Below are 19,991 nucleotides of genomic sequence, written 5' to 3'. Positions count from 1 at the left end.
CTTCTTACTTCATGTCATCTGTAGATTTTTCATTGCAGCTGACGATATCCACATGTCTGTCATTCATGAATATGATAAATAACACTGTTCCTAGAACTAAGCACTGGGAAATTCTACTTGTAATTGGTGTCAAGTCTGAGATTTCCTTATTGACCAGCACTCTCTGGCGCCTGTCAATCAGCCAATTTTCAGTCCAATCAACTACTCGTAGGTTTCCCTGAATTTCAAATAAAGGAGTTTTTCCCGTTAACCTTGGATGAAATACTTTTCCAAACGTTGGTTGTAAGTCCAAGTAAAGAATGACTGATGCCCTGCAATGATCACATTCAGAAAGCATATAGTGGAGGAATTCAAACTATTGAAATACGAATCATGTCGCCTAAAATTATGCCTACAATTCCATTTCCAAATACGCCACCAACACCTTTTCTACCACAGATGTAGGGCTGTGTGAACGGCAGTTTCATGGGCAATGGCAATCTCTCTTCTTAAAAACTGGGGTGGCATTGGTTTCCTTCCGGTCTGGCGGATCTTCTCTAATAGCCAGCCATTTTTTAATGACAAAAGTCGGATGTAGGGCTATATGGCCACGCACTTCTCGTTGGACTCTGGATAGAACATGGGAATTTGCTGGCTTTTAATTTACCAAGACTGTTGGATACCACTGCTTTAGTGCACTAATCACAAAGTCGCACCCTCATGGCTCATGGATGCCATCTCCGACCTCTTCAGGGAGAGAGAGAGAGAGAGAGAGAGAGAGAGAGAGAGACAGACAGACATGGAAAATAAGAGAGTTAGGAGAACAAGGCAAAAGGAAGAGTGAGTAGGTGAGACAAGCAGAAGAACAGATGCATCCATTCTTTCGCGTGTTTCAGATGTGTGGTGTCACTGTTGATGCTGGTTGTGTTGGCAGCCACCATCCTAGACATCACCATCTACTACTCGGGAAACTCAACTTTCGCTTCAGGTTCGTCTATTTCCTTAGTGTTTCTTTCCTCACCATACTTTAGAAAACTTTCATTTTTCAGAGTACTGACTTATATTTACCTATATTCCTGTTACCACCAGGACAAACTCTATTACTGATGATGCTTGGAAGGCCTCACTGACCCCTTTGGTTTAGTGACATTACATTATATTTATTATATTATTAGTACTAAGATGGCTTTTGTGTCATAAGTTTGCTACTGATACTCAACTTTAATCAGCTTGAGAGAACTCTTATATTAAACCTGTTCATGAATGCTTGTCTTCAGGTCCATTTAAGTACCTGCTACCATTCTCAGCTTACACCAACCTGTATAAGATGTTTAACCTCAACACCACCTCCTCCCCTTCCAACATAACCTGTCTCCATGGCATGAGGTGAGTCAGCTGACTTCATTTACTGTTGCACAGGAATATACGACATTAATCTTGTTCTAACCTGACACCTTTCAGTTTCGTTGAAAGCCAAGTGTAGTCAGAACAGATTCAATTTTTGACTAGTAACAAATGCAGTGTAATTCGTAACTCATCATACGGACCAATAGAATTTCTTGCAAAATGACAGTATTCAAGGCATGGGAATGGCACAGTTCCGGCAGGTGAAAACAGACCGACAATGATGTATAGCCATGATGCATAATTTCTGCCCACCCTCTACACCTACTAGTGGTTGACAAGATGTCGAAGTCAGGCTTTTCCACCAAAGAAATGACTGCCTTTGCGGGCCACAGCTTCTCTAGAGATTGCACTGTTCCTCGTGTGGTCTAGAGATGTGAGGATCTACCAGTCTGGCCTTTGTTCCTTGTGAAACCTTGAAATCTCTCCAGTCAGGAGTGGAATCTGAGGACGTGCAAAAAATGCAAAGAACTGAGGGTACAATTGCACATCAGAGTACTTTCACACTGGCTCGAAGTCGCCTCAAAACCAAATGAGATGTTCTGATAAAGTAATCAACTCTAATTTAGCTTCATTGCTTCATTTGTATTTTATTAAAACCGTCACGAAGCCGACTGAGATCTCTAAAATGTAATCAGTATTAGACAGGTGTGCTGGATCTTGCATAGTTTTAGTTCTTTCGTCTTAGTATAGCCAAGATTTTTGTCACTGTATAACTTGCCTCATGTGGGTCAATGGCTGAAAAGACATTTGCTAGAGATGCAGTCGCCGAACTTTCCACCTGGGCCACCTAGCCGCGAGAGGTGGGCAACCGGTGCTGCCACACGGTGTATATGTTTGTTCGTGTGTACATGCTCGGCGAAAGTTCGGATCGCCAACTCTCTTCGTCCGTAATGAACATCCGTCAGAGTCAGAGTTCATCCCATAGATGGCTGGGTACGGAGTTGGGTGGGGAGAAAAATGTCTCAGGAGTAAGGCGGCTTTCCCATCGGCTCAGCCAGTTGCATGAAACTGGTCGTACGGAAAATTGTTGTGTGCTACAGGACGCGCTGACCAGTGCCAAATAAATATGACTATATTAATTTTATAGGGTAATATATATAGTATTATGATGTAAGTATATACTATTATATATAATACAATAATATATATTATACTATACTTATTTGGCCTTGGTCCGTGCAACCCGTGGCAAGCAACAATTCCATGTGACCGGTTTCCTGCAACTGGTCGAGCCGGTGGGAGAGCTTAAGGGGGAAACTTGGCATAGTGCAGGCCTGGGCAGGCGCCGGACGGGGGAGGGGGGGGATTACGGAATTCATACCGCCAGTAGTAATAATTGTCGAACTGGTTTTTGAGATCCATTAGCATTCTACTAAATATTTGCATTGTTAACAATACTAAACATTTTATTTTCTATGTTGTTTTTACATTGTTACAATAACATGTTAATGCACTATACTGTATACTGGAATCGCTCCAAGCCTTTCTTTCTCTCCTTAAATCAGTAATTCCATTTCACATTGTTACTACTTGATGCCATTATCAGTATAGGTTGAAGAGGGATGCATTTACCTAACATCTACGTCCACTTACAAGTAATATTACCTGCCATATTCACATCATGAATGAAGCTGACCAATAAACATTAGGATGATGTTCAGACACTGTTAACGGTTGCTTATTTCCTCGTTGGTAGTACCTCAGGTAGATGTTTTTATGTGTTCTGTGGTGCAACACTAAGAGGTAGGAGGTTATAATACTGTCACCTCAACAGGCAAAGAGTTTATGCATATTGTTGTCGAACGTGGGTATTATATCAGCTATGATAATGACTTACCGTATCATATTTCATATGAATATGGTCACGGCACACCTTTGTAGTCCATTCATCGGACGAATAACTAAAGTACACATTACAAGGAAAACTGAATGTGAGCGGTGCCGCTTATGTGTGCGGTCACACATTTACACGCTCACACGCTCATCGATTATTCACCGAACAACATTATCTCAGATTATAGCAAGATGAAGACACCACCTCTCCATCACAGTATGCAAAAGCTTCCAATCATTTTAAGCATAACTGATATTGACTCATGAATTGCTGGGACATTTATACCACCATTGCCTGTGATATTACTTCTGTGATTGATAAATGCAACATAACGAACATGAAATTATCATTACAGGCTGCAACACTGATTTTTTTTTTTCCACGAACCTAGGCACTTTAATCGAGACCGGCCCAGGACTGGCGAAATGCAAAATGAGCAGACACCGGTATCTATTTTTCTATCCTAAGGGCCGCTCACACGACGGTTCTTCCCCCCAATATTTAGCAGACAATTTTTAGCCATGGGATTATCATGCAATAATGAAAAAGAATGCGATTATAAATATGTAATATATATAAAGTTACGGTCTTTTAGACTATTTTACTTATTGTTTTCTGTACTCGCATTATCCAATACATTCTAGAAGTTCCTTTGAAATTCCATCGGTTAAAAATTGTCGACTTCATATTGGGATGAACTCTGACTTAGGTTCACTGCGGAAGATGAAAGTTGATGATCCGAACTTTCGTCGAGCATGTACAGTACACACGAACAAACACATACGCTGTTGCCAGCACCCCTTACCCAACTCTCGCGGCTAGGTGCCCAGGTGGAAAGTTTGGCGACTGTACAGTACATTCATTCCATAACACATCTTTTTAAGTAGGATCATATTCTATTCTTATTGTCTAATTACATTTCGGATATCACGATGGTTGAATGCTGTTTTAGACCATGTATGAGAAGCAACGTTCCCTTCCCGTCTCAAAACCTGCTGAAATTTTTTACCTTTTTATGTGTACGACTCTAGACACAGGTTTCAACAACCCGTTCTTAATTAAGCAAGCATTCCTTCTATGTACCATGCACCTTTCAATGTAACCACTTCTGTTCTAACATCCACAATCCATACTGAATACATGTTAGGGCTGTCTCATACAAGAATCAAGTGTGTTTGGGACTCGCCTAGCGAGTTTTTGCTAAACTACTCAGAAATAATAATACCTGTGTCTTTCACACTGTCTCAGAACTTCGTCGAATGTAATAAGGTCTTTCCTAAACTACTTATCCCCTTTGGTATGGTAAGGTTTTTTATTGACTCAGTCCTTGTACTTTCTAACCATTTTAGTTAGCAGGAGAAAATTATCGAACGGAAGATGTTATACTCGTATATAGCTTTGATTTACCATGTCACTGCGAGAGGATCCCCAATAGATGAAAAGGAAAAACTTGGATGTAGAAACAAGAAAAAAGAAAAAAACGTCACTGTACTGAAGGAGTTAGCTACAGTCAGCCACATTAGAACCTTATTTCATTAACTCAAAACCCAAATGTGTAATGGCGCCTTTGTCTGGAACTTTGCCACGGGGTGACTAAGTCAGTTATAGTGTCTTGAAGCTGTAGCAATACCTAACGGGATTTTGATAAACAAACTAGTACTCAAAGCGTGTAACAGCCTGTCCACAAGATTATTCGGCACCTATGGTGTTGGAGTATGGTAATAAAAAACAAAAGTGGAAAATAATCATGTACACATGATGAAACACCGTCCACGCTTCTGACCAGCTGTTAATAGCATCATTCATCACCCTGAATTGAAACTGATGAGGAATAAGCTCGGACACGATAGGTGATCACTGATCATGCAGATGTAGAAAAGTGTAAAGGAAAAATCTTTGATCCTGACATGTGTCCCTGGCAATGTAATTGATTGCTCTCAAACGGAAGTACTTCATCCTTACCCGCACTTCAACCCATGGTCCAAGCTTGGCTCAGATTATGCCTAAAGTGTTTAAATTGGTCCTACCCTGTCTGCTTGAACTTTGACCCTTTTGTTCTGAAACCAGAGTAGATACTGGCTAACATTAAACACATCAAGTTTCTTCCAAAGCGAATCAACCCTATTTGAGTTAAAGCGCCTCTGACCTTGCTGTGTGACCCTGCTTTCAAAACTGAATCACTTCATCCTTTCCTGTCATTCAACTCATACCCGAGGTTTGTTCAGATTTGCATCAAAACTGATACAGCTGAAGATTTCCTTGAATAATGATCTTTGACCTGCTTCGGCCCAAAATAAATCACTGGTTCCTCAAAAGATCCTCACTCATGATGCCAAATGTGGTGAAATGCCATCTAATAATTCTGCCATTTTCCCGCTTAAAGACAGACAGACAGAAAGAAAACCAGACCAAACACATAAACCAGTAACGAATTCTCTCGCTGTTGTGACTATCATTATTTAGTGGGTCTAAATATCACTTCACCAGAGAGCTGACGGTGAAATGGTTAGCCAATCCAGCCCGAAACTGATTTTTAAAAAAATTTGACTTGCAAGCCGTTCAGACGCTGGAACAAACGTTGTTTCTCCTCTGTCCCATTCCACCCACAGTGCAACTGGGGATATGGATGAAAAATAAAGTGCTGTATTTCATATTTAGGGAAAGTTTGAAACTGCCTGGTTAAACGACCCTCACATAGTCGATAGGTATTAATGCGAAGCCCTCTTCTTTTTTTCTTAAGTGGAGGCTGACAACACGAAAGCTATAACCTTCTCCCGTAATTTCTGTTTCTATTTTTAGATGCGAAAACATCTCTAGCAGCAGCCTAGCCAGCGACATCCAAAGGATTTTAAGCAATCAGAATATTATATTACAAACCCTCCCTCCTGGCATTCTCCCATCGGAGATGTTCTTAGATACAGATGACTAAGTTCATCTACAGTAGCAGGGCTTTGATAAGGTTATCACCTCAGCCCAGATGGTCAGCTAACAGCTCAGATCTGGGCTGGGTGGGATCACATATGACACGTGCCCGACTTGTTGAAAAGGTCCACACAAAATATGTTATGGAGCACTGCCAGAACATGCACACAAAGACGCGGTCACAACATCAACGGTGTAGGGAACCTATGGGACAACCCAGTGGGAGCAGTTGCTTACCTGCGGTCGACGGAATTGGTCGATTAGACAGGCTGGGGTTAAGCAACAGCAACAACGACACGAAGGGTGCTTCACTTTAGCGAGGCTTCATGTATTGCTTCACTATCTCTCCTAATGACTTTCACACACAGGGTGCTACGCTATCTAATAGTCGTATGATGTTTCACTCAGTTTCTCAACTATTTTTACACGCAAGCTGCCACATTTTTAAAGAATCCCCTAATGGTGCTTCACTTTAGCGAAGCCGGATCTATTTAGTCCTTCCATACATGTGTTCAGCAGAGCTAAGGACACACTAAGTAGATTTTTTTTTACGACTTTATAACATTCTCTTTCTTCAACAGAGGCAGGAAGTGCAGTATTTTGACTTGGTAAATCAAATGACGTGTTTCTTCATTTATTTTGATTGCCTCAAGATTATTTAACCTATTTTCGGAGAAACATTTCGGTATGGACGGGGTAAAGTAGCCTACATGATCTCTTAAGTACACGAGTTCTTTTCTTAAATAAATGGAATAATGAAAATAAGGCAGAAGTAACGAATTAATTAATAAGACGAAAGGGTTAACCTTCTCGCAGTATTTCTGACCTTAATATTTCTAATTCTTCCCTACCTTCATTCTAATCCATCCTTGTTACAGTGCTAGCCTTCTCTTCCAAAGTGCCTAACCACAGTATATATTACATCTAACTTTTTATGCTGTTTCTAACCTTCTCTTGCGATGTTTATAACCAACTCTTACGGTGTTTCTATAAATCTCTTGCACTATTTCAAGTCTATTGTTATGATAGGGGTTATCTTTTCTAGCAATATTTCTATCCTTCTAGCAATCTTCTATCGTTCTCTTTCGATATTTTTAACATCTTCTTACGATATGTTGAACCTTCCCTTACGATGTTTCTAATTTTCTTACGATGATCTTATCGCTCTCTTACGATATTTGTAACCTTCCCTTACGATAATCCTAACCCTCTCTTGGTATTTGTAACCTTCCCTTACGATAATCCTAACCCTCTCTTGGTATTTGTAACCTTCCCTTACGATAATCCTAACCCTCTCTTGGTATTTGTAACCTTCCCTTACGATAATCCTAACCCTCTCTTGGTATTTGTTACCTTCCCTTAAGATAATCCTAACCCTCTCTTGGTATTTGTTACCTTCCCTTAAGATAATCCTAACCCTCTCTTGGTATTTGTTACCTTCCCTTACGATAATCCTAACCCTCTCTTGGTATTTGTTACCTTCCCTTAAGATAATCCTAACCCTCTCTTGGTATTTGTTACCTTCCCTGAAGATAATCCTAACCCTCTCTTGGTATTTGTTACCTTCCCTTAAGATAATCCTAACCCTCTCTTGGTATTTGTTATCTTCCCTCACTACATTTCCAGCGTTCCCGTACGTTTTTTTAACCCTCTCTTGTGATATTTCTTACCTTCCCTTAAGTTACTGCTTAACTTATCTTACGATAGTTTCAGTATTCCCTTACGGTATTTGTAACCTCCCACCACATTCCTAGCCTTCTCTTACGATATTTTAACTTTTTCAATAACAGTAACCTTCTCTTTCAATACTTCTATTCTTTTGAGATATTTAACCTCTTATGATATCTCTAACCTTCTCTCAGGATATTTTAAACCTTCTCAAACACTATATCTAACCTTTTCTAACGATATTTCTATTCTTCTCTTACGATAGCATAACCCTTCTCCTACATTTCTAGTCTTACGACCTTTCTCACGATATTTTCATCTTTTTCGAAATACCTCACCCCCTAGGATATTATAATATTTTCTTAAATTTTTTACATTTTCTTACGATATTTCTTACCTCTTCTTACGATTTTCTTTACCTTCTCTTACGATATTTCAAGCATCTTACAGTTTTCAACCTATCATGCCGCCGCTTATTGTCCCTTCAGCAGAGTAGGACTTCTGGGTTGGGCTACTAAGTTCATTCATTGAGTGACCTGTTGTGAATACCTGAGTGACTATGCGACCAGCAAACCGCAAGCAACGATTGGATGCTCTATCTTGTCCAGTTGGAGCGACCTAAATCTTTTGACCACCAGGCGACTGATGGGATTTTTAACAGTCTTACGCCATATATATATATTTGTCCTTCATTTTATATATCTATTTTTTTGCCTATTTATTTACTTATATATGTATTCATTTCGTATCTCCTTTAGGGTCCTGTCAATGACGTGGGTGATATATTGTCACCAGCAGGGTGCAGGTTTTGTAACGGCATATTCCTGGGAGGCCATGCTTGAGGTAAGGTATAGGAGAGAGAAGGGGGAGGGGGATCACTTGCACGTAGGCTACTATTACTCGCAATTTTGAGAACGAGAGAGAGAGAGAGAGAGAGAGAGAGAGAGAGAGAGGGAGGGAGGGAGAGAGGGAGAGAGAGAGCGGGGCCGAGGGGGAGGCTTCATTTGCACGTAAGCAAACAGTGTAGTAATTTCAAATGAGAGAGAGAGAGAGAGAGAGAGAGAGAATCTGTCTGCCTGTCTGACTGTCCTCTATGGAAGTCAAGGAGGGATGCATACAGAACTCTTTTAATATCTCTGACCTGTGTAACTTCTTACGACGAAATTAAACGTCTTAAACGAGTACAATACATAAGCTAAAGCGGCTCATCTGAAGGCCAATTTTATAATTAATCAGAAATACTCAAGTCAACATGGTGGAAAGATGGTAGCCATTTACCATTGAATTTTTTACTTCTATAACCATATTATTAGCTACAGCACGTCGGATGGGTAGACGCTTCGGTGGGATGAGTGGGCAGGGTTGGTTGGTGGGAGGGTAGTGGGAAAATAGGGCCATGGAGAATATAACCCTGGGGAAATGGGCCCAAAGATAAAATGGGAACCCAAAAGGGTCTTCTCCCACAAGGAGTGGCCATCTCGGGTCACAAGTAATGCACGATCATAGGGTTTTATCCATGCAACGCCGGCACCCCTTCTAGTACCTCATAATAAACACAATACAACAAACAGACTGAAGTCAGATACATCAAGTACTATTGGAGATATGGAGGTAAAACACACACACACATACACACACACACACACACACACACACACACACACACACACACACACACACACACATACACTAAAGAACTCATGTCTTCGGTTGCCTCTGAAAAATTTTCATACATGATTTCATATATGGTGGATAGCAGCATAGTCTGTTCAAAAGTCATTTTATTTTTCGCCTTGCACTGAAGCAACCAATTAGTTTTATTGCTATGACAAGTGCTCGTGGGCCCTTTGGGCCCCTCGCACTTGCTCCTGCGGAGGGGTCTCGCTTTTATGTGCTATTCTAGTGTAACGTTGTCACTTGGATTTTTTGGAGGTAACCAATTGATCGTGAACGAAAGTCCAAAGTACACACAGACACACGGTTACTGCTACAGTTTATTTTAGTTCTACCTCTGGGCAAAAAATTCTACGGAGATCCTATGCCGGGCTCCAGGAGCAGCGTTTTTTGGTCAAAATGTGATCGCTTATTAAATATAGTAAAAGTTTTTCAATCGTAATGAGACCAAGTTTTTTTTTACATCAGAATTTTTTTTGCGATTTTTGTGCCAATTTTGGTGCGATTTGAATGTGTAGCTTCGGCTGCCCAAAACACACACACACACACACACACACACACACACACACACACACACACACACACACACACACACACGGCTCCCACTTATATGGGTTGGAAGCGTGTTCCAATGAAATATAACTTCAATCGACCCAGTAATTTTTAAAGTACTACAACACAGTGACATTACAGAGACTCAGCGGGATTCTTTGCGTCATTTCTTTTCCATACGCGAAACGTTTGTTTCTGAGGCCCAGGGTTTGATAAACACCTCTTGTATTCAAGTGGATAACGAAGGCTTCGTCATGTAGTAGAAAGAGTGTCTAGAGGTAGTATGAATAATTAGTAATAATGTTACAACCCCAGGCTTATCTGGACGTGAACCCAGTGGAATGCAGACTAAATTTAATCGTCTCTGCAGTCTAGTACCCTCTTTTGTTGTGACAGAGAGAGTATTAAAAAAAAGCTTGTATAACCGGGAAGCTTCGCCTCCGTCTTATCAGTGACAGCAACTGGAGGCGTGCTTCTCCTGTACGAGCAAGAAGAAAATAATAAAATAGATAATTCAGTTGGAGGTGTTAACACTAATTAATATTTCTCATCAGCGAACCGGTTCCCTGCTCTTCCAAACTGTGCTCAATGGATACCCCAGCGTGGACACCTTCTTCTTCCTCAGTGGCCTGCTTGTCGCCTACAGTCTCCTCAGGCAGGTGAAGTCGGGGAAGTTCAACATCGTGATATTCTACATTCATAGAATTATTAGGTATTGTAATCCCCAAATACTTTCCAGGAGCTTCAATTGTGAGTGAATGAGTGTGTGGCCCATTCTCATTTTATCAGGTACTATCTTTCTCTCTGGACTCTACTTAATCTCATCCTCCTAAATGTGAGAAAAGGTCTGGATGATGATGGCTAAGATAAAGAATTAAACCCGTACTCTACCGTATGGAAGTGACGTTTGAACCTGTCTGGAAGAACAAAAGTCTTAAATGAGAAGAGTGTATATGAATTATGTGAGAAGCGCATCTGAAAGTTGTGTGGAAATACAGAAAAATTAGGAAGTTAAGAAGCATTGTGGTGTTGATTTGGCTGTGTTGCAAAGTGTCAGGGAAAGTATTATGAAATGGCTGTGTCATGAGGCGAGAATGAAGAGCGAGGAATTGACTAACAGAGTGTATTAGTTAAGTGGTGAGGGAGAGGGAGACGGAGAATGAGGTGGAGGGATGAGGTGGTGAGGCGGATGAATAAGGATTCATTTGAGTTTGAGGGAGACTGGCCAAACTAAACAATAAGCTAACATGGAGGCGATTTTTTTATGGTTACAGTGGCGATCCCTTTCAGGATTAAGACGTCTGGCTACAGATAATAAGATAGATAGGTAAATAAAAATTGAGACAGATATAAGGATAGATAGATCTGATGTCTTGTAGTCTAATGGTCAATACTCCACAATTGGAGTGAAGGCCTTGCATAAAATTGATCCAGAGGAAGGTACTGGAAGCTAATAATCCAAGAATGTCACCTTGGAAAGTAGGCTGTTCTATTAAATGTACTATGCCGAGGTAGCTTGGCTTCTTTGTTACAGAACAAACATAGCCAAAAGAGCGTTAGAACTTGTCCCGCGTGTGCTCAGTGTGGCTTCTATGTGGCTGTGGTGATTTTGGAATACCTCCTACTTAGCGATTAATTCTGCACATTACACTCAATATCCTTTATATGTTACTGATTTAAACTGTGTCGAAGAATAACTTAGAGCATACAAGAGAATGTTATTATGCAATATGCACCTGGAATATAGCAATATGACACTTGGGATATGGCCCTAAGTTTATTCTGTATGCTGCACATCAAAATCATTATATATGTTAATGATACAAACTGTGTCTCTACTAAACTGATATAAAAAGCATACCAGAGAATGATAAGTAGTAATATACAAAATATATGGCTAAGAAAGAGGTGCAATAAAACCTGCTTTGGCACATGGATGAGGGTCCCATGTCATCAAATCAGCATTGCAAGTAGAAAGAAAAAAAAAGTGTGTTAATTTTCTTCTCATTAAGTACTCTCCTCTTACTTAATCCATCATATCTTTCCTCTCTTCACTGTTGCATCCGTGTTTCTTTTCTATCGGTGTTTCAATCGTCACTGCTCCACCGAACTGTCTGCTTGTTTCCCTCCTCCATTACTGCAGGCACGTTGTACCTGTCTAGCAGAAAACTCTCACAACTTTTCTGTCAAGCTCTCTAATGCAAGGATGGAAAGTATAAGTTAGCTAACTTATACTTTCCATCCTTCATGTATGCGGGATGTCGACTCTTGATCTGCCTTCCTCTGACTGCATTTCCTGTTGTCTGTTACGTCCAGTCTGCTAAATGCAGTATGTCCAGGCATCTCGGAATGAATGGATCTTGAATTTGGCACTATTTTTTTTTTTCTCCTTGGACGAAACAGTTAATGCGAGTTCCTCTGTTCATTATTCCTTCAATAAAAAAAGAATGAAATTGCCCTTCCAGAAAAATACAATAACTCCCTCATACACCTCCATTCATTCTTAGATTAAGAAAATCATACGACGTTAAGTGTACTCCAGCTAACACCATACTACAGTTGATGGAAACACAAGAGATTTAATAACATTAATAATTCAGACTCTTGTTCGCAGTTTAATAAAATCATTTTGTGTTCGCTGGAGTCGAAGACTAATAGTTGTTCTTTCCATGAGAGGATTGTTATATAAGAGAGCCAAATTACTGATCTTTTAAAGATGCCTGACACAGTATTTTAAAAAGATAGCATGTACTACTAGGAAGAGGGACCCACAGAATGAAGAAGACAGTTTCACAGTTGGCCAGCTGATTATAAGAAAGCTTGAGAGTATCAGTTAAACTATTGCATTCGAGACTTTTAAAGGAATGCATGTGTGTTTTCAGATGGGCAATTTGCGTTCACCATAATGTGGTAGGAGTGTAAGCTGACAGTTCAAAAAAGCAATGATCGATCAAATGCGGCTAACTGACTCTATGGCTACAGTTTATCCCAAGAATAACCATCTCCTCTGTCACTCTGGCATTTACCTTGTTATTACACCCACGAACATAGTAGTACAGTGGGCGCAGTGCGTTGTCAGGTGTGTATCTGTTTGTTTGTGAACAGTATAACTATCCTTCTTATCCGATTCGAATTCAACGCAGTGGAAGAGATGATTGGTCAGTCAAGGGGTTGGCTTATTACTTTTGACCATAGCCCAAAAGTCAGTATCAGAAGTCGGATCAACTTAAACAGTTTGACTACATTTAGACCACACTTGGTAGAATGACTGAGGGTAAGGTAAGAATGAAGTGATTTGATTTTGTAACACTCAGAGGTTTAAAAAAAAAAAAAAAAAAAAAAAACAGGGAAAAGTCAAACGATTGGCCCTATTCCTAATTCATATTAATTTTCTCTTATCTGTCACCCATAATCCCATCCATTCATATGCAGATGGCTCAACACTTCGTAGTTCAATCACACACTTAAACATCCATTCACAGTGTTTAATATCTCTAGCTCACGACTCAGTAAAGTCATCTCCATAAATCAATACTCCTCTAGGATCACTGAATGGGCACACAATAACCTTGTCTCATTTAATGCTAGTAAAACCAAAAATATACAAATTCCTAAGAGACAGACATTGCCAGGTTCTTATATTACCTTCAGTGCTATTAATATTCCTGTCCCCAAAAGTATTGAAATTCTTGGTCTTTCACTTAACAATGACCTCAGCTTGACCTCTCATGTTTGATCACCTCTTAAAATCACCTCAAAGAAACATAGATTATTGTACAGAGTTCGTAGCTTCTTCACTGACGAGCAGTTGGCTATAATTTATAAGAGTCATGTGCACTCTCACCTGGAATATTGCGCACCCTTTTGGAGTGGATGTAGGGAGGATGCACTAAAACAACTAGACAAAATGCAGACCAGAGCTGTTAGAATTGTTAATAACCCTGCTGTTATAAATAAACTCCCTCTCTTACAGGTAAGAAGGAATGTTGCCTCCCTTGCATTATTTTACAGATACTTTTACAGCAAATGCTCAGACTAAGTTGCATCCATTGTGTTACCTCTCCATACTTTCCTTGTGCTATACGGGCACTCATGACTGGAATGTCGCACTACCATATTGCAGAACTTCCGCCTATCAGAAATCTTTTATTCCCCAAAATGCATCTCTTTCCTTCCCCAGAGTTGTTTCCCCCTAAACTTCAACCCACACTGTTCATGTCCAACTGTTACAGATTTTTTATGAATGGAGGACACCAATAATCTAGTGTATGGATTATTTTTTTATTTCATTGGTTTATCTTTCCTCTTTTCTATTATTTCAAAAAATATGTATGGTGTGGATGCTGCACTCCATGAATGCTCTCCCCAGTTAGTGATATCGCCTTATTATTGCAAGTTCCCACAGATGTAAAATTTAAAGTTATTCGAGTATTTATTAATACATACAGAATTGTACAGTAATACAATTTATAAAACGAGCTAGGGTAGTAATGACTGTGATAGTATTGCGTTAGTAAATAAATCTGATAGTCACACATTGGAATTAACGAATTTTTTGCTGTCTCGCTGTTTCCCCAGTTAATCTATTATGTAGATAATCTACTGTCATAAAAGTACCCGTATTGGGCTACAACAGTAAGTGACGTAGAAACACTGGTAACATAAGGAGGTGCATGAAACACTACTTACGTACTGTAACGGCCAACTTACACACGCTTGTTATGGGTAGAAAGCTCATGTCAGCTCATGGCAGGTCTGCTCAAGATTTTTTTTTTTTTTTTTGTTATACAAGGAAGAAGGAACCAAAGGTTAGATCAGCATTGCTTGGGTCAAGTTAGGTTAGATGAAGTTTTTTTTAGGTAAGTTACGTCAGACTTGGTTAGGTTAGGTTAGGTTAGATCAGACTTCATTAGAGCAGTTTAGATTTGATCAGGTTTCATTAAGGCGGGTTGAGTTAGGTTATATTAGACTACGTTATGTTAGGTTAGGTTACATCAGGTTAAATTAGGTTACATGAGGTCTATTTTTGGTTAGATTAGATCAGGTGAGATTAAATTATGTTACTTTACATTAGGTAACATCAAACCTCATTTAGTCAGGATAGGTAAGGTCAGGTTAGATAGGATAGGTTAGATCAAGTTAGATTTGGTTGTGTTGGGCCTGTTTTAGTTTAGGTTCGGTCACGCCGGTTAGATTATGTTGTGTTAGACCTATTTTTGGTTAGGTAAGATCAGGCTGCATAGGATAGATTAGGTCAGGTTATATTAGTATATGTTGGGCTTGTTGTAGGTCAGATTAACTGAGGCCAGGCTAGTTTATGTTATTTTGTCAGGTTAGTCAGACTGGTTGCGTAATTTTAGGATAGGCTTTGTAAAACTTGATTTGGTTACGTTATTCTAAGTTAAGTTAGGTCTGGTTAGATTATACAGTACTGTGTTATTCTGGATGAAGTAAGGTTACAATATATTAGGCTGTGTCATAATACCCACTACTTTTTCCTTTCTCACACAGACTAGTACCTCCCATAGCCCTAATAGCCTGGCTGAACGCTACTGTGATTCGCTTCTACGTGACTGGACCTGCTGCGAGTACGTGGAATATTTTTCAAGAGAACTGTCAGAAATACTGGTGGCGGGACGTCCTCTTCGTGAACAACTTGGTGGGCGTTACGGAAGGGGATGTAAGTAGAAGTCTGCCTGATTATTCTGTCCACTATGACGATTTTTTTTTTTTACACAGTATTTTGGCTGGCATCAAACTATTTTCTCCTTCACAAGATCTGTTTGTCCCTATGCAGAGCACAACCATCATGAATGGGAAGACTCCCCACATACAGCTCGTTTCAACAAGGTGGAGTCAAAGGCTTTTCGTCTCATTAACTTTCCTCCTCTTACTGACTCATTTCAGCATCTGTTGTTTCGCTGCACTGTTGCATCTTTATCCCTTTTTTATCGCTACTTCAACAGTTAATGCTCCTCTGAGCTGTCTGCGTGCATCGCTTCACCACTACGGCGGGTGCATAGCACCCGTCTGGCAACAAACTCTTATCCCCTTTCTCTCCAGCTCTCTAATGCAAGAGTTAACCGTTGCTCCCAGTCCTTCTTGTATGCAACAGATAAAATCTGGAACTGTCTCCCTCTGTATTTCCTACGGCCTGTGACCTCCAGTCCTTCAAACGCAGTGGGTTCAGACATCCCGAAATGAACAGATCTTGAATCTGAGTATTATCTTTTTTTTTTTTTTTTTTTTTCCATGGAGGGAACAGTTTTGCAGGCTTCTAACCTATCGTTCCTTCTTCGTTGCATAATGAAACTGGTAAAATAAAATCGCTTCCGTGAACAAGTCACTGACTGTTTTGTGAGTACTCCTCTCTTTACAAAGAAGAATAGTTTTGTGTCACTTCTTGTCTCAGTGAAGAATAGACTGTTCACAGAAAAAAAAAACATTAATAATAATAATAATTTAAATAATAATAATAATAATAATCATCATCATCATCATCATCAAAATAATAATAATAATAATAATAATAATAATAATAATAATAATAATAATAATAATATTATTATTATTTGTGTGTGACCTGTTGCAGGCACCAAAATCATAATGGATTCTTCTCATGAAATTATATGAACTATTAATTGTGACTTGCAACAAAATTTAATGGACTGCTCTGAAGAAAACATATAGGGTTTATTAATGAATTTATTTATTTGTGCATCTTGCTTCATCAAACTAGAAGAGTAGGTCAATGTTCATAATCAAATGGAAAATGGTTTGTGATTTTTGTATCAAAATCGAGTTGAATATTTTCAGAAAAAAATATAAAGGTGGTATTTGTTCAGTCAGGCTTGCTATGGTGCTTGAATGGAAAGCGAATAAGTGCGTGGCACATTTCATTGGGCATACTCTATCAACTCTCCTGCTATCGTTTTTTTTTTTTTCTTGTCCTTTCCTTTGGACTATACTCCACATCATCGGTAGCTCTTTGTTGCGATATGGAAATAAGTAATAATTTTAATCTGCCTGTTACTAAATGTGTATTCTTCACCCCACAGTGCATTGGACAAACATGGTATCTGGCTGTCGACTTCCAGCTATACTTAGTGGCACCAATTATAATCCTACCACTGCTCTGGTCCAAGGCTACAGGTTAGTTAGCTTTATGTCTCAGACTCTGGACATGTGCTAAGGCAGCTAGACAGTCTATTCCCTGCGACACAGCATTTCTTCTATCTGCCACAACCCTTCATATGCCGATGTTTGGGCACTAATATCCACTGTCTATATTTAATATATGCATTGGTTATCTCACTGAGGAAGGCGTTACACACAATTCCATGCTCGAAGAAATGGAGATTTGTTTCACTTTTTAGGGATGTGTATTACATTTACCTTTAAAATCGGCATTGATGCACTTCGACAATTCAGTGATAATAGACTTCTAACCCTTCAATCCAGGTACCGTATTATTAATTTACACTTGCTGCTACTAGAGTTATATTTAACTTAGAAAACGCTTCTTGTGCACACACACACACACACACACACACACACACACACACACACACATACATATATATATATATATATATATATATATATATATATATGTGTGTGTGTGTGTGTGTGTGTGTGTGTGTGTGTGTGTGTGTGTATCCAGCTTTAAAGTCTATACAAAGCTGAATAAAATCGTCAGCAGCTGGCAAAACATAAAAAGAAAAAAAATTGGCATAGTTGATAATTATATTCCCTTTAAACTGTTTACATTGTCAGTGACTTGTCCCACGCATTTCGTAATTAAACTGCCGTATTCGCCGAACTGCCACTAGTTTGTAAAGGAACCAGCGTAAAACTGGGAGGTTGCCGGCCATTGTAAGGGCACTGGCTTAGGATTGGCAAGTTCCTCCATCCAGATTAGGTACAGCTGAGTTAGAGGTTAGGTTTCGTAGATTCTTCCCCCCCCCCCCTTTTTTTATGTGTCCAATTCTGGGCATAACTTCACAGCCTGCTCCCAAGGCCCAGTAGTCCTCCTGCATACCATACATCTCCACATGTCGCCACTTTGGCGCTAACACTCACCGTCCATATTGAATACATGCTTGGACTATCACATACAGGACTGGTGTATTGGTATTTGCGGGGCTACTTTTACAACATGTCGGCTAGTCTTTTGGTAGATCAATTAAATCTGCTTTTATGAAATTAAAACCCTTAAACTGTTTCCTGACCCAGCGGGTATTCGAAACTGGGTCCATTAGGCCTGCAGACCACGTCACTACCGATTCAGCCACTGCCTTCCCGGTCTGTCTGGCTGACTAGACCCATTAAACGTAGCCAAACAACCGCCTCTGCTGGGCCGTCCCCTGCAGTGACCCTATGTTTACATGCGGTAAGAGAGTACCTTGCCACAGCGTGGCGCAGGGAAGAGTTTGGAGGATTGGTTTATGGATGAACGGCGCATTTGCGTTAGTGTTAAGAAACTGAAGTGGAAAGAAGAATAACACGGTGACAGGAAGGAAGGGAGAACTGGAGAAGGTGGAAGGCAGACACAGAAAACGGATGATAAAGGTGAAGGAAGAAATAAGCAGCCTATGTAAAGTGAGTGCATGGTGGTCGCCACAACCTCCACAAGGTTAGTTTACTTAACGTCATGAAGTCTGGACAAAACAAGCTCTTGACTAGATTAGGTTAGAATGGGTTAGGGTAGGTTAAGTTAGGCTCCTGCGTTAGATTAGGACACTAAGACTGCCTCGTCTAGATCTGGTTAGGCTAGGTTAGATGGCTAACTCATCCTGATTAGATGAGGTTAGGCTTGGATGAGACAAGATATTGTTAGATTAGGTTAGTTAGGTTAAGTAGCAATATTACGGTATGAACGGAAGGTTGCCCCGTCTAGATGAGTTTGGTTTTGGTTAATTTAAGTTTAGCTCCGCTGAGATATTAGGTTATGTTAGTGAAAATTCAACCCGGCTAAATAAATTTAGCTCACCGGAGACTTATCATGTTTTGAAACTGAATGAGTCTGCAAAATGCAACATCTGTTTTTAGTACACTTCTCTCCTCTAGCCCTCTCATTCTCGCGACAACTATAATACTCTATTGCAGCTGACAAGACTATTCTGTTCAGCTGAAAGGGAGTCAGAGAAACCTGAGAATGCTAAAACTGGGACCATTAAAACTGAGTCGGGACAGTTCTAATATTCTATTTCAGCGACAGGATACGATTAAACTCAGTATAAAGTGGCCCATAGGAGCCTCAGGGTTAATATTGATACCATTAGCTGTATTATGATGACATACGATTTTATTCAGCTGACACTGAGTTGTAGGAGACTAACAATGTGGCTTTTTGTGTGTCCGACTCTGGGCGTAGGGTTTCAACAGTCCGTTCCTGAAACTTCAGCATTCTTCCTACGTACCATACACTTCCACATGTCACCACTTCGGTGCAAGCGCCGATCGTCCATACTGAACACATGCGAGGGTTGTCTCATACAGGATTGGTCAATTGGTATTAGCGGGTGAGCTTTTAAGATTTTTTGGCGGGTCACACGGTAGATCAGTAGTGTCTACTTTATCGAAATTAAAATCCATTAAACTGTTCTCTGCCCCAGGTGGGATTCGAAAAGTTCATTGAGACTATTTGTCGTTCAGAGACCATCTGACTTTCGATAAATCAGCATCTCTTCGTACTGCTGTCGGCACAGATTTTTTATCAGTGAAACGGCCTTCTTTTGTATTGTATATTGCTAGACCCAGACGTTTCTAATTAAGTACCAGCTTATATATACAGTACAAGATCCCCTGGTTTTAATGCTACTGGTGCATATTTTACAACCTTATTTCTCAGCACTGCAGTTTTGTTCTACATAATGCTACAACCATATGATAATATTTTCAACCCATTTTCAGTGTTGCTACAGCCAGATTTTTTTCTTTCGAACATGTTATA

The 19,991-nt window shown here is 39.9% G+C and overlaps 1 protein-coding gene across 1 annotated transcript in view; it reads left to right on the top strand.

The window, feature by feature from the left end:
* The window catches only part of LOC145409342 (nose resistant to fluoxetine protein 6-like), a 141,224-nt gene that overhangs the window by 65,005 nt on the left and 56,228 nt on the right, over positions 1-19,991 (top strand). The window contains exons 6-11 of the mRNA XM_080279813.1: positions 876-943; positions 1,227-1,365; positions 8,569-8,620; positions 10,555-10,748; positions 15,548-15,716; positions 17,095-17,188. Of these exons, the coding sequence (XP_080135939.1) occupies positions 876-943; positions 1,227-1,365; positions 8,569-8,620; positions 10,555-10,748; positions 15,548-15,716; positions 17,095-17,188 (716 nt within the window). The remainder of the gene's footprint in view (positions 1-875; positions 944-1,226; positions 1,366-8,568; positions 8,621-10,554; positions 10,749-15,547; positions 15,717-17,094; positions 17,189-19,991) is intronic.

The sequence above is a fragment of the Coenobita brevimanus genome, chromosome 80, assembly GCF_032717465.1.
Source record: "Coenobita brevimanus isolate Jiangsu-jjx chromosome 80, ASM3271746v2, whole genome shotgun sequence".
In the NCBI taxonomy this organism is placed as follows: Eukaryota; Metazoa; Arthropoda; class Malacostraca; order Decapoda; family Coenobitidae; genus Coenobita; species Coenobita brevimanus.
The sequence above is the reverse complement of the archived record's forward strand: the minus strand, read 5'-3'. Positions and strand labels throughout refer to the sequence as shown.